The sequence below is a fragment of the Archocentrus centrarchus genome, chromosome 16 (assembly GCF_007364275.1).
Source record: "Archocentrus centrarchus isolate MPI-CPG fArcCen1 chromosome 16, fArcCen1, whole genome shotgun sequence".
Taxonomy (NCBI): Eukaryota; Metazoa; Chordata; class Actinopteri; order Cichliformes; family Cichlidae; genus Archocentrus; species Archocentrus centrarchus.
In genome coordinates, this window is record NC_044361.1 from 3,396,920 (window position 1) to 3,411,141 (window position 14,222).

The 14,222-nt window shown below is 42.1% G+C and overlaps 1 protein-coding gene across 2 annotated transcripts in view; it reads right to left on the reverse strand.

Moving 5' to 3' along the window:
- The window catches only part of thsd7ab (thrombospondin, type I, domain containing 7Ab), a 195,901-nt gene that overhangs the window by 16,640 nt on the left and 165,039 nt on the right, over window positions 1–14,222 (reverse strand). For both annotated transcript variants that reach the window (XM_030750731.1, XM_030750730.1), the window contains 3 exons: window positions 12,970–13,115; window positions 11,068–11,242; window positions 297–470 (listed from right to left, as the gene is read on the reverse strand). In XM_030750731.1, the coding sequence (XP_030606591.1) occupies window positions 297–470; window positions 11,068–11,242; window positions 12,970–13,115 (495 nt within the window). The remainder of the gene's footprint in view (window positions 1–296; window positions 471–11,067; window positions 11,243–12,969; window positions 13,116–14,222) is intronic.

Consider the following 14,222-nt stretch of genomic DNA (forward strand, 5'->3'; position numbering starts at 1 on the left):
GCCTGCAGGTATGACTCTGAATGTAAGTGCCTTTCTGTGTTAACCCTCTGAAGCACTGACGTGCTCTCCACTGCCTTCAACCCATCACATGCTGCGACTTGACTTCAGTTTACCCTCGCTGTAAATATTACGAATATGCAGATAAATAGAAGGAATAAATGCATCAAAGTTTGGGGCTGCTGGGCTGCAGCGAGCTAATTTGTATTCACAGAAAGTTCACTGTTCAAATAGACTTTGCTTCTGTTAATTTATCAAACTTTCTGGCCAGGAGAGGTTGAAGCTGTCGTGTTTTCCACCTGTGCAAGGCTGGGACTCCCACTCCTGGTCGGGACAGAGCTGCAGGTTTTCAGGCTCCTGAGCCAGCACCGCTCGTGAGCGGACCTGAACCGAGGCGAAGTCGACGCCGGCCTCTTTGGCGCAGATGTTAACGCACGAGCTCCAGTCTGACCACTCCATCAGGTAGCATTCACCTGCAGCAGAGCACAGACAACACACGTCGTATTACTGAGACGGTAGCAATGCTTCACTGCAAAAGGAATTGGACTCCATTTAATTACAGTAATGGATTAATATATATTTTTTTTAATAAAAGCAGCAATTCATCAGTAATAAAATTAATTCACTCCTCTATGACAAAGAAATTAACTTGTACTGCTTATTTTTTTGTCTTTGGCACATCTTAGTTTACAAAACCACCAAAACAGTGACTAACATCATCATTACATTATAATTCAGTGCAAATCATTCAAATTAACAGTCACCTTGCAGTTTTACGCCTCTGCTGATCAGTCAAGTGGTGCTTTTAGTCTGTGTAGTACATAGAGTGAAGACTCTGGAGGGCTACGGTCTCCAATTCAGTATTTAACCAAATAAATAAGGTCACAATCAGACTGTTTTAGAGTTATGATGTTAGATAATGGCCAGAAAAGTGTTGTTTTTTTTTTTCCCCCGGCGATTACGATGAATTGAACCTCTTTTCGCAACCACAGGAGGCGCCCCCTGCTGGCAATCAGAAGGAATGCAGGTTTAAGGGCCTTCCCCATTGCTAGTTATGACCTCGAATCAAATCTCAAATCAGGATCTGACAGGATCGGTATTATCTCTGACTTCACATCTTGATTTACTCCAGCGTTTTGTCGCTCATTAAATTTTTATCATTACTTAATTTTTATCTTCTCATATCTTATTGAACCTCGACTTGTTTTGACTGTCGAACCTACAAAAATATCTGCATTGCAGCTTTAGTGTGGGTGTCTGCAGCAGGAATATGATCTTCCACTTTGGCAGTACAAAAGCGACGAGGTTTAACCTGTTTATCTCTATCTGGATGATCTGGGTGCTGCAGAGATGCATATAGAATATGCATTTAAATATCATATGATAGTTGAGACGCTTTGAAGAGTTTCGTGAGGAGGAAGGTGCAAGGCTGAGTTGCAGGGTGGCTTGGTTTTGATCACAGCTGACAACTGCAGCTCATCAGCGGGGGGAAATAGGACGTGGGTCAAAGGTTGCAGTGCATAAAAGTGTGTGGGGTTGTGACTGTGGAGATGCAACCTGCTTGAATTCCCATGCCAGTCTGGTCTTCCACAAGCAACCCCTTGAATTTCCTCCCAAATCACAGTACAGTACCTCCCTGAACAGAAAACAGGCTGTGCTTTTGATTGCTGTTTGATACTTCAGTGCTCCTGCAGTTTGGCAAAAGGGGCTGGACTGACTTGTTATCTAGGGCACCGTTTCTCAGTGTTTTCCATCTCAGGGACCAGCAGCCATCTGATGAGCTTTTTTTTTTTTTTTTTTTTCCCCCAAATGGGGAAAAAAAAAATTCCCACTAGCGAGAAACACACACCACGCTTAGAGTATAAAATTAATTCAAACTGAGGTACTTTTAAATTAGTCGTGGGTTGAAACAAGGACAGCATGTTTCTTCCACAGTATTATAGAGATATTGAATGATGAACGATCAACGATGAGCCAAAATAGACACACAGCACTTTGGAAATGAACTCCACATTTGTATTTTGTCTCTTGGCAGACATGAGGAACAATAATCCCCCCTTCAGGGACTGCTGACACTGAAAATAACAGCTTTATGTTTAAGCTGCACTATGTGAAAATACACTCTTGTTATCAGGCTGAATCATAAATTGGGGCTTCAGTTTCTCATCTTTTCTTATTGAAATGTTGCAGATTTGCCCTATTTAGCCAAAAGCAGCTCATGTTCACGTCTGCGTGCAGCACAATATGAAGAGCACTTCTGTGGATGTGGGGAGGGGGCAGTAAAGTGTTGAACCTGCAGACCTGATGGACAGATGGAGTCCAGCAGCTGCTGGGCAGAGCGCACTTGTCTGCTCTGCTCTACACTGCAAAGCTACATCAAACCCAGCATCTGACAAGTCTCCATCACCAAACCTGAAAACAACTCATCAGACCCAACCTTTTGAAGTGATAATCCCATCTGTGAGATTTTTTTCCCTTACAGTGGGGGCTGGCATCTCCGGCCCTAAGCTGACATTCTGCTGTTTTTGTGCTGCAGTGCCGAGACATCACCTGTCAGTCAGAGAGCGGTCAGCAGGCTATAGTGACGCTTTTTCTCTTTAGAGGGCAAAATATCTAACAACGCTCCCTTTTTATAGAACAACTGTATTGCCTGACCAGTGCTTCGGCTAAGCCTCACTCACTGCAGGACCTTCATGATTTACTACAACATGAAAGAATGATGACATTTTGTTACACTTGCTTGAAGTGGGAGATTTGGTTACATCTCAGTCCTCAACAACCATGTGACCAGACGAGAACTAACGTGATTTCAGACGGCGCTTTTTTTGTCTCTCTTCTCTTTGTGCCGCCTCCCTCGCTGGAGGAGCTTTAATTGAGGATACACAGGGGGTTTTGTGTGTGTGTGTGTGTGTGTGTGTGTGTGTTTTCACCTGTGACAGATTAAATAAAATGTGCATCATCATGTCATCCTTGTTTCAGACAATCAACTGGTTGATCAGACCTTCTAACCTTCACTTTGTGTGAATTTAATTAATAGTGGCCCTAAATTTTGGTTTTCATGACATTGTTATGCTGGCGTGAGCTCATAAAATACTGCAGTATTAAGCTGTATCAATGCAAAGGCAGCCAGCGCAGCTGTCACACACGCTGCATTTACTTGCTGTAGCTTTGCAGCCATTTTGCTAACAAATACAAAAGAGAACGCAAAGACAGAAATCTAGGATGTGCAAATAGGTGTGCTTAAAATATTAGACTTTTATTTATGGTGCAATAAATAGGTAAAACTTGTGCCTTGCAGTATGTGAGCTGTTTTTTTTTTCTCCCTATTGTTTTCACCCCTGCACCTTCCCTTTGTTGCTGCAGTTTTGTCTGCATTTTTCTAGTTTCTGTAGTAGGAAAAACACGTCTTCAGACTTTCAGTCCTTCGTGCACCTTGGAAGCAGGTGAAGTTGTGCCAGAAACTTCTCCTCTTTATCTGTTGTCTTCTGCTTTGTTTTCATGACTGCTTTCGTAGACAAAACGGTTGCTGCTGCTTTTGTTAAATACCTGCTTCTATTTATTTCCAGGAAAATGCTTCTAGTGCAGCAGGAAAGGACCCACCACTGTTAAAACCTGGGATACCCAATCCTGGCTTTTACAACAACACTCTGTCTCTGAGCTGTAGATACCCTAAAGCTGTGTTCTCAGACTGCTCGCAAAACTATTAGGCCTCCGATGTGTTTAGACTTTATCAGGTTATTTCCATACTGCAAACATTGTTTTCAGCATTTAGATTTTTTTAAGCAGATCTTGTATTTGAGGCAAATTTTATTTTCTAACAAGACTCTAAAATGTGACCAAGAATGGGTTCATTACTTTCTTAGTGTAACACGATGTAACCCTTAACACTAACACACACTCAAATGTAAAGAAAGGTTGACCTCTGCTGAGAGAGGGGGGGGGCACTTTTTCACTTCTGTGGACAGTTTATTGTGACTTCTCATAGTTTTATGAGAATACAAACTTTTTTTTTCTGCTCAGTGTTCAGTCAGCTCCTCTGAGACTTTGACAGTGGCCGTCGGGTAATTTAAGTCCCAAATTTAAAAAAAAGTTATTCAAATAAAGCAATTAATGAGCAAATTAGATTGTAAATTAAACCGTAATATACAGATGCAGGAAGGATAACCAACCTTATTTAGTGCTGTTTCTTTTTTCCTTTTTTTGGGGGGGGGGCTCTACACTCCTGCAGATATTTCATTTTAAAAGCCATCCAAGAGAGGAAATGGCAGGCAGTGCCCTTTCAGCAGCTGGGAAGCGTTTATGTGCAACATCTGCCCAGAAAGCACTAAAGTTCATTGACAGTCACAGTGACAGAAAAGGACAAAATGCATCAGAAATGCTCATTGAGTGTTTTATGATATAAATAAAAACGTCAGCGTGATAGGGCAGATGGCCAGATGTTTCAGTCATCTTGTATTTAAACAAGAAACTTTTAAATGCTGAACTCTACATTAATAACATAAAATTATCAAATCAACAGGAAAAATATCCTAAATATAATTTCAATATAGTATTGTTAAAAACAGACTTTTACACTGACTGGCACCTGTTAAACTACTCGATAACACGAATGTCTAAATCTGCAAATCACAGGGCAGCAGCTCAGTGCATTCAGGCATGTAGACACGGTCACGATGACCTCCTGAAGCTCAAACCAGGAATCAGAATGGGGAAGAAAGGTGAGCCAGGTGACTCTGAATGTGGCACTGTGGCTGGAGCCAGACGGGCTGCTCTGAGTATTTCAGAAACTGCTGAACTGCTGCGATTCTGCTGCAAAACCATCTCTGGGATTTACAGAAAAAGAGAGAAACTATTGCTGAAATCAGAGGTGAATGGCCACACTGGGCTGATGGGCAACATGAACTCAAACACTTGTTAAAACCAAAGTATGCAGAAGAGCATTTCTGAACACACAGCAGCAGAAGACCACACTCGGTGCCACTTCTGTCAGCTAAGAAAATGAGGCTGCAATTAACACAGACTCACCAAAATTGGTCAATGGAAGATGTCCGCATCTTGATTTCTGCTGCGACATTCAGAATTTGGCACGGGGAAATTAGCATCATGGAGGTGTGGCTGACAAATCTGCAGCAACTCTGTGATGCTGTCATGTCAATGTGGACTAAAATTTCTGAGGAACGTTTCCAGCACCTTGTTTAATTTTTGCCACTAAGAATTAAAACAGTTCTGAAAGAAAAAGTGGGACCAGTCCAATTCTAGCAAGGTGTACCTAATGAAGTGACAGTAAGAGTTTATTCCCAGTTCCTTCTGCAGCTCGAGGTAAATAAAGAATTGTAAATATGATGAACCATTGTTGTCACTTTAATTAGCCAAACAGCAGAAAAATCAATTGTAATGACTGTTATGGATTTTGACCTCAAGTCTGATTTTTGTTTTTTAAAGCTGGTTAAATCACACCCCGACTCCTCGACTGTGTGCACTAACCAGAGGGCAGTAAAAAAAAATAAAAAAGGTCCTGCAGTAATTACATGAAAATCTGTGTACAGTATAACATCTCACAGGTTTTGCTTTGTATGGCCATACATCACGTAAATCACACCAGATGTCCGGCACAGCATAAAGACTGCGCAGAGACCTAATCACTCACCGAAATTAAACAAGTCATCCTGTGTGGCTCGACTGTGGGCTGACACTGCCAGATTTGTGGGGTTGTTACTTGCTGGGGTTACCCATGCTGAAAATGCGTGCGCACATGGCACACTAACGAGCGTTGTGTGCAAGCATCCTCCAAAGCCTCAGAGCCTCAGTCTTATTTTTGCTACACTCTGTGTACTTGGGCTCGCTCTGCTTGATGACTGTTACACACCGGAGGGCTGTCACAATACCGCATTTTCAATATGCAATTATCATGGCCAAAACATGTAATAATGCAAAATCAGGCTCAACTTTATTTGTATGTGGTGGTGGCTACAACACTATTACAAGAATGTGAAAAGTGTGCAATTCACTATTACCCTTAAACCAGCATGAACAAAAGTCGCTGATGCATCAAATACTTTGTACCCTTAAAACAAAGCATCACAATGCAGCGAATTAGACCGTCTACAAACTGCAGACGTACCTGTGAGTCAAATGCAGGGCACTTAACAATAGACTGTATACTGGACCCACTGGTTTTTCTGCTTAAATGTTAACAATTAATGTTAACAACCATGTTTGGTAGAGAGGTTAAAGAGCCGAGTTAACTCTGGCAAGCTTGTTTAATGAGATGCATCCAAAAAAATGTATGGCTGCAACCCACAGACACAGATACCTGCTAATTAGCACTAACAGACTAGAATTTTACTCACCAATGAGGCACAAGGGGCATCATTTGCTAACGGTGCGTACACACAAATCTGTGTGTCAATCATGCATATGAATATTTCATGCACAAGTCCGTGATGTATCAATATTTTCATACCTGAATTTATTCGTACGTTAGGGTCAAATTTAGAAGAACGGTCTTTAAACTACTTTTTTTATCGTCACCTTTTGGTCATTATTTATAATTTTCCAAAACTCCATAAGCCACAAAATGCTCAGAATTACAATAAAATTTAAAAATTGCATGTAAAGAAAAAAACTTAATGGAACGGTGTGGGCTTTAATCTTTTTAATTTAAACACGTTACATTCTCTCTTCTCATGCTCTGTAATGGGTTACCGTTCCTGGACTGTGCTGTGCTTACTGAGGAAGGTGGAAGCCTTAACAGTGAAGTTTACCGGGAGCCCACACACACACACACAGACCAGTACACCTACTCTTTGACTCACACCACTCACTGGAACACAAAGTTGAGATGATCAGGGCCTAACGACACCAGGCCAAAAACATTCCCTCTCAGGCAGAAGGAAAAGAAAAGTTACACACATGTAAATAAAGCTTTTAAAACCTGTGGTTATCCCAACTGGGCCTTCATCAGATCTGCTAAGATGCACAGGAAACGATGTCAGACGCCAGCTAAGGAGAAAGAGAATGACAAATGGAAACGCTGTCATCCTTTATGCAGCAGGTTTGTTTGGAGAATTTTCTCCAAGCATGACATCCCAGTGTGCTTCATTCTAAAAACTGGTTCATCCCAAGGGCAAAACCCCCCAAAACAAGCGAAGCAACACAGAGTATGCTGTGCAGTGAGGAGCGCTCAGACCCATCCTTTAACAGCTGTGATCAGTGAAGACTTGGACTCTTTCACATCCTCAAGTTACAGCGGAAGGATTTAGCGGGGTATGGCATTTTGAAATCTTTCCAAAACTAAAACCTCAGCAGAATGAGGAGTAAGAATAAACAGTACTGCACTTTGTACTCTTTGCCGTGTACATCTAATTGGCTTAAGCCCTTAAATAGGAGCCATTTGTCACTTCCAAAGCATTATTCAGCTAAGCCCGTTGTAAGTTCAGAGGTTATATTTAAAAAAGGCCTGTTGGTCGTGGACCCGATCAAGGTCATGGTATGATTAGTTCCTCCATTCTGTTCTGTTTATTGGATTTGGCTACGTTTGCGGCCCCAACCGACATAACCAGGGAAAAAAATATGCTTGGAAAACTCATCTGTCCTCATCGTGAAATTCTGCCCTTAAGTGAGTCAGGGTGTCTACAGGTAGAAGTAAGCAATGCAAGACTTTTTAATGCCACTTTAAATGAAATTTAAGGCCAAAAGGGCAATTTGATTCTTAAGCATTTCCAGGCACCGGCTTTAACCACCAGGAGTAATCGCCATTTCCCGTTAAACCTAATCTTCCCATTTTTGTAGGCTAATGAGCAGCTTGCTAAAAAGGCATTCTTCTTCATCAAGAGGACGCTTTAGTCTCAGATCTGTTCTCCCACAATGCCCTGCATGTGTATTTAAGAGTGATTTCAGCCTGCTCATTGAGCACATGTTAGCCTAACTGTCTCTCTCTTTCTACTCATGAATTTAATTTCCCTGACCTTTTATTGTGAGGTCTTATTTAACAATTTCAAATGCCGCACATAAATCAATTCCAGCTGCCTTTGTGTATGAAATGTGCCATTTTAGCTGGCTCATGCCTCTGCTGCTGCACCGCGTTTCACCCATCTTATAATCAAAACACAAATACATCTCCTTGATCAGCATCTCCATTCATATGTGAGGTGAATAAATGAATAACATCTACACTTCACTGTACAGCATATTGTTATTCAGTGCAGTCATATCTTGGCTCACCATCTTGTCTTTTTTATTTTAAGCCCTGAGGGGTTTTTGTTATCTCGCCCACACAGATTATTGATTGCACCTTTTTTTTTTTTTAAACTATTATTTTATCTGTCTCTCTGTATGTGTGAGTGTGTTTGAATCATTCTGCTTCTGGGTTTCTCTGCTGTACAAAGGAATCAATTGAATTGCAGGGGTCACAGCTTTCATTTAGATTCTCCTCTCCGTCTGTTTCACTGGAAGAGCAGGTGGTCCAAACAGTTTGTGCGTTCCACATAAAACAGAAGATAGTTCCTGATGGCTGTGCCTCTGGCTTGGGCGGACGCTTCGACACACTAACGGGGTTTTGCTGTGGGGAGGGCTGTGAGGGATCGCCCTTTGACTGTCGCTCCAAAGATAACCTCAGCGTGCTTTACTCTCTCCATCTGCTGGGAGAGGTGAAAAGAATCGGTCCTGACTTACAGCTGGAGATAGACACCTTGTAAAATTGGAGAAAATGATAAAACCCCATACGTATGTAGAGTATAGCTGTCGTGATATGAAAAGGTAGAGACAGGAGTGCTCTCTGAGCTGATACAGGCAATGAAACACAGAACCTAAAAGTAAATGAAACTCCCATAAAATGGCACAGTTAGACAAAACTTTGGTCATAATGTAGTCCATTTATTCTGCCTTCAGCTACGCTACTGCCTCTCATTCTAGAGGTCATGATAGATACTGAGCACTGTCAGAATTTCAAGGCAACACAGAGCGCAAACCCACACACAAAAGACCGACTTTCAGTACCTCAAACAACAGCCGCCAAAATCGTTTAGCCATCTGAACTCAGCTGGCTTTTAAAAGTTACACCTATGCCTGTTTTATTGTGTATTTAAGTGCTCATAATGACTTCCTTTTGTGATACATCAAACTGCTGGGAAGTGTCGACTGTGCAGTGCATGGAGATGACGTGTTGAAGCTGAGAGCAGCAACACAAAACAGTTTTGGGGTATCTGTCCGCATGCGACACAATCTCTGCTGCTGTGTTACAAAAACATCTTATTTACAATTTTCTCCTTTACCGTTACTTAAAATGCTGATGTCATAAGTCCTGACCCTTCTTGATTTTTGATTGGTTAGTGAGAAAGCCGTTACACTGCTGAGGGGACTTTTGCAGCAAGAACTTTAACACTGAGCTTTGTAGACTTTACATGGAAAGTATACGACACAGAATCTGCTTTCTGTGGATACAGAGCCTTAAATCACGACTTTAGACTGAAGGTAAATGATTAGTTAAAGGTTTACCTTAACATAACACTTCAGCTATAAGTATGAGCATGTAGACTAACTGACATCTGCATCAGCATCTTCAGTGCATGACAAAAGACCTAAGTAATCGAATAAAGCTCTAGTGTTAACAGCTAATGCTCCTTCTAACTCTGCCTCCTGCTAGCAGTAACAATAGTGAGCACTTGAGGCTGGCTCCAGAAGTCCCCATAGGCTCCAATATTAAAACACCCAGTTTCACAGATATGAAATTATTAGAATTAGAATGAACTTTATTGTCCCACATGGGAAATTTGTCTTGGATAAACAATGCTACACGGCTGCATTCGCATAATAATGCAGCAATTAACATGATTCACAGCCTAGTACAAAAATACACTGTTCAAAACAATTAAAGCACCACTTTGACAACACATCAGATTTCAAAGGGGAAATAAATTATGCTGGATATCTATACTGATGTGGACCGGGTACTGTGTCAGGAATGAAATGATGCCACATCACTTGATGAAAATCAAAGTGAAAAAAATGATGGCAGTCCGCGAGCCGTTCCCTAGCCTGTAGAGGTCTGTGTGTCCCTCCATGGATATGCCTCCCCAGACCATCACTGACCCACCACCAAACTGGTCATGCTGAATGATGTTACTGGCAGCACGATGTTCTCCACGGCTTCTCCAGATCCTTTCAGGTCTGTCACATGTGCTCAGGGTGAACCTGCTCTCATCTGTGAAAAGCACAGGGTGCCAGTGGTGGACCTGCCTATTCTGGTATTCTATGGCAAATACCATTCGGGCTCCACAGTCGTGGGCAGTGAGCGTAGGGCCCACTAGAGGACATCGGGCCTTCAGGCCACCCTCATGAAGTCTGTTTTCATTGTTTGGTCAGAGACATTCACACCAGTGGCTGCTGGAGGTCATTTTGTAGCTCTGCAGTGCTCATCCTGTTCCTCCTTGCACAAAGGAGCAGATACCAGTCCTGCTGATGGGTTAAGGACCTTCTACGACCTTGTCCAGCTCTCCTAGAGTAACTGCCTGTCTCCTGGAATCTCCTCCATGCTCTTGACACTGTGCTGGGAGGCACAGCAACCCTTCTGACAATGATGCAAATGGATGCACCGTCCCGGAGGAGTTGGACTACCCGTGCGACCTCTGTAGGATCCAGGTATTGCCTCATGCTACCAGCAGTGACACTGATTCTAGCCAAATGCAAATTTTGTGAAAACAGTCAGAAAAGATGAGGAGGGAAAAATGTGAGTGGCCTCTGCACGGGCTGCCTCATAGCATATAATACAGCCTGCTCTGTAGTACAGCCCTTCCAAGAAGTTGTGCTCTATTTGCGGTTAGATAGCATCCGTTAACACTGATAAGGCCTCTGTGTACTTATGCGGCAAACGGCAGATTTGTGGGAGCCATTTCTTTTAGAGAATATGAAATCAAAAATGTCATAAATTATTCATTTTAGTCTTTTATAATACAGTTTTTTTTTAAATGATTGTGCATCTAAATGCTTCTATTCTGCCCAATTTTTAGACACAACTTTGTGCTGCATAAGCAACCTTGCAAACCATTTACACCTTGAAGGCAGCATCATTACCTGGACATGGGAGGATACAGGCCTCTTTCAGTCGGATCTGCTTGTCTCCATCGACAGCCAGCTCCAGGCTGCTGCACAGCTCCTCGTCCACCAGGCTGCCCTCGTTGTCAGCGGAGCCATCCGACACGAAGCACGACAGGTTCCTAAAGCGCATGCCGTGTCCACAAACCACACTCTGACAGGACGAACACCACAGAAGACGTGATGAGTTCACACAGTGAGGGAAAGGGGTGTCACACAAACCTGAAGACAGTTCAGTAATCCTAGTAAATTAAACTTATGCCATTTCATTTGACAAACTAAAGTAAAAAAAAAATAAATAAAAATAATTTGCATGTCTTTTAGATTTGGTAAGAGAAGAGGAAAAAGCAGCATCACTAAGCTGAGCTGTAGGATGAAAAGCTGCAGGCTGCACACTTCCAGCTTCTCAGCAAGGTAGCATAACTAATCTGGAAAAATATTATTAAAAAAATGAATATTTTCTATATATTTGCACTGTGTACTTGTACTGTCCTTTATATAAAAAATACAAACACAGATATGTTAAACTGCCATTTTTTAAGCTCTCATTTGTCTGGTAATAACTGTAACAAATGATTAAAGGGGACAATTTTCCACACTTGCATACAGGCAGAAAAATTAAGGTCAGGGCTGGAATCTCATGCAGGACTGCACATGTAGTCCACTTGGTAAAGTGTCTTTGTGGATTTTATTATGTGGGTAAGGCTGGCAGGGAGTTGAGAACACAAAAGCAGTATTGGAAATAACCCCAATACTATAATAATATAGGCAGGCAGGACAGCGTTACTGTCCTTGTTTGGAGTTATTGGGACACTGAGGGAGAGGGAGGGATGGAGAGAGGAAACATCTCTAAAGAGAGGCCTCAAAGATATATCGTTTGCAAACAGAATATCCTGGAGGATTAAATGAAGAATTATGTCTTGTTTAAAAGATTAAAGATTGGGATCTATTAAAAGGTATTTCAAAAATCAGAGGATAATGAGGTTACGCACATATTTTCAATCTAATTTCTGTGTGGAAGTTAAATAAATGGTCCCATTTGTTTTTGTGCAAGAACAAAACCCATCATAGGATCATCTTATCTGACATGTTTTCTGCTCGTGTTTGTATTTGCTTAATTAACATCACCTGGGAGTCCTCCACAGGCCGGGTCCTGATTGGGTTTTAATAAGAGTTTCCCCACCAACGGGATGGGAACGCCACAGGGTGAAGAACATCCATTTCTTTTGGCTGTAGCATTTAAAAGATTAAAAACACTGCAAACTAACACTTTACTTTTCCTGAAGTAAACGCAGACTCCATGAAATGTTGACTGGCTTTGCGTCTCACTCTGAGACACAGTGATAGGCAAAGATTATAAAGGCAGAGATTATAGACGCTTCATTTTTGATTGAGTTAATTGAGGGCAGCAAATGATGTTAATAATAGGTGATATGATACGTCTCTGTGTGTCCCCATAAAACCACATCTATGCTTGCATAGTTTTGCTTTATGTCAAAAGGCATTGCACCGGATGCTTTTAATAATCTGACCTGGTGGCACACAATGCAAAATGATGTGTAGAGACTGCCAAATTTCTTGGCAAAGGTATCGGTTTACAGTAATGCATCAGCATTAAAGATGCATTAGATTGATTTTTTTACTGTCCATCTCTGAAAATAACTGTATGAGTGGGGAAATGATGAGCTTGTTCATCAATACTAAAGACTTCATTATTTTTTTATCAGATGCTCAGACTTCACTCTCCTAAAATCCACCTTTGGCTCAAACTCTTTAAGTATTGATCTCAGCTGAGCCCAAGCTGCATTTCTTGTAGCTGACAGAGGTTGATGCAATTATTTGATGTCCCTGGATTATTGTATAACGTTTGTATTGACGTACCTCTACCCGACACTCGGACCAGGGGCTGTACTGCCAGCGGTAGCAGGGTCTGACAGGACAGGGTTTCCACTGCTCCATCTGAGACGGGCACGGTCGGCCGTCACCCTGAGAGGCCTGAACCACAGACCGCTGCCGCCACATCTTACCTGGAGAGGGGGAAGAACCCACACAGGTTATATTTACCTGTGTATCTCAAATTAGACTTTTAAGTGAGCAGGTTTTTGTCAGCTGATCTACTGGAAAGCCCAGGAACAGTCTTCACTGAGTGAATGTCTGTCCAGGGCTGTTTAATTTTTGGTTTCTATCGTTCTTTGCGATGTTTCCTTCTTCCGGGATATCTACACATATAAACAAGTTTGATTTACCTTTAAAGCATTTCCAGGCATCACCTTAAACTACCAGGAGAAATGATTCTGTTCCAGCCATTTGGCATTACTGTTGTGCTTCGATGCTATGCAGAGCTTTGCAGATGGTCATCTAAATGTTGTAACTGCGTACTGTCACAAGGGGGCAGTGTAAAAAAATATGTGGCACCACCTTTAATGTGGGCTACTCTTGCTTGTATGGGTTTTTTGGAAGGGCTGGACAGTGGACACAAGTACAGTCTTTGACTCTGTGTAGCCACACCTATGTGGAACGTTAGTACTCTTACTGTAAAAGTGGTCTGACAAAATGAAGTATCCATGTGTAATCTTGCTGGAAATTCATGCAGTGACATGGTTAAAAACATCCAAGACAAATCCAAACAAGTTCTAAGACAATTTAACACTTTTTAGACTCAGTCTCAACATTTGCTTTGAGAAGCTGGCGCTGATTTGAGAGAGGGTTTCTGTGTGGGTGAGCGGTGGATGTGTGGGCGGGTGTGAGTTTTACAACTGCTGTGAGCCAAGGTTGTGCTTAGGTTAGGTTCACTGGAGGCAGGTACATCTGATTGCGCCTCCACTCTAGTTTACTTATGCTGCACACTGCAAACTCTCCTGTCATGTTCTCCTGTTTCTCTGTGCAGCTTAGGACCTACTACACATGCTGCAGCCTGAAGGCAGAGGTGGGCTTTCTGGGGCTGGGGTGGCTGTCACACCCTGTGGAAGTTGTCTGGGTGCTAGAGAGGGCAGCAAACTTATGCATGAACTGGCCCTGAACCTGACTTCTATGTTTCTTCCTTTTCTGCAAGTGGGACACTGGACTGGTTTCCCCTAACTTTTTATTTTTAGAGTATTGTTGTTGGGTTTGTTTCCCAGAGTTTAGTGTTTGTA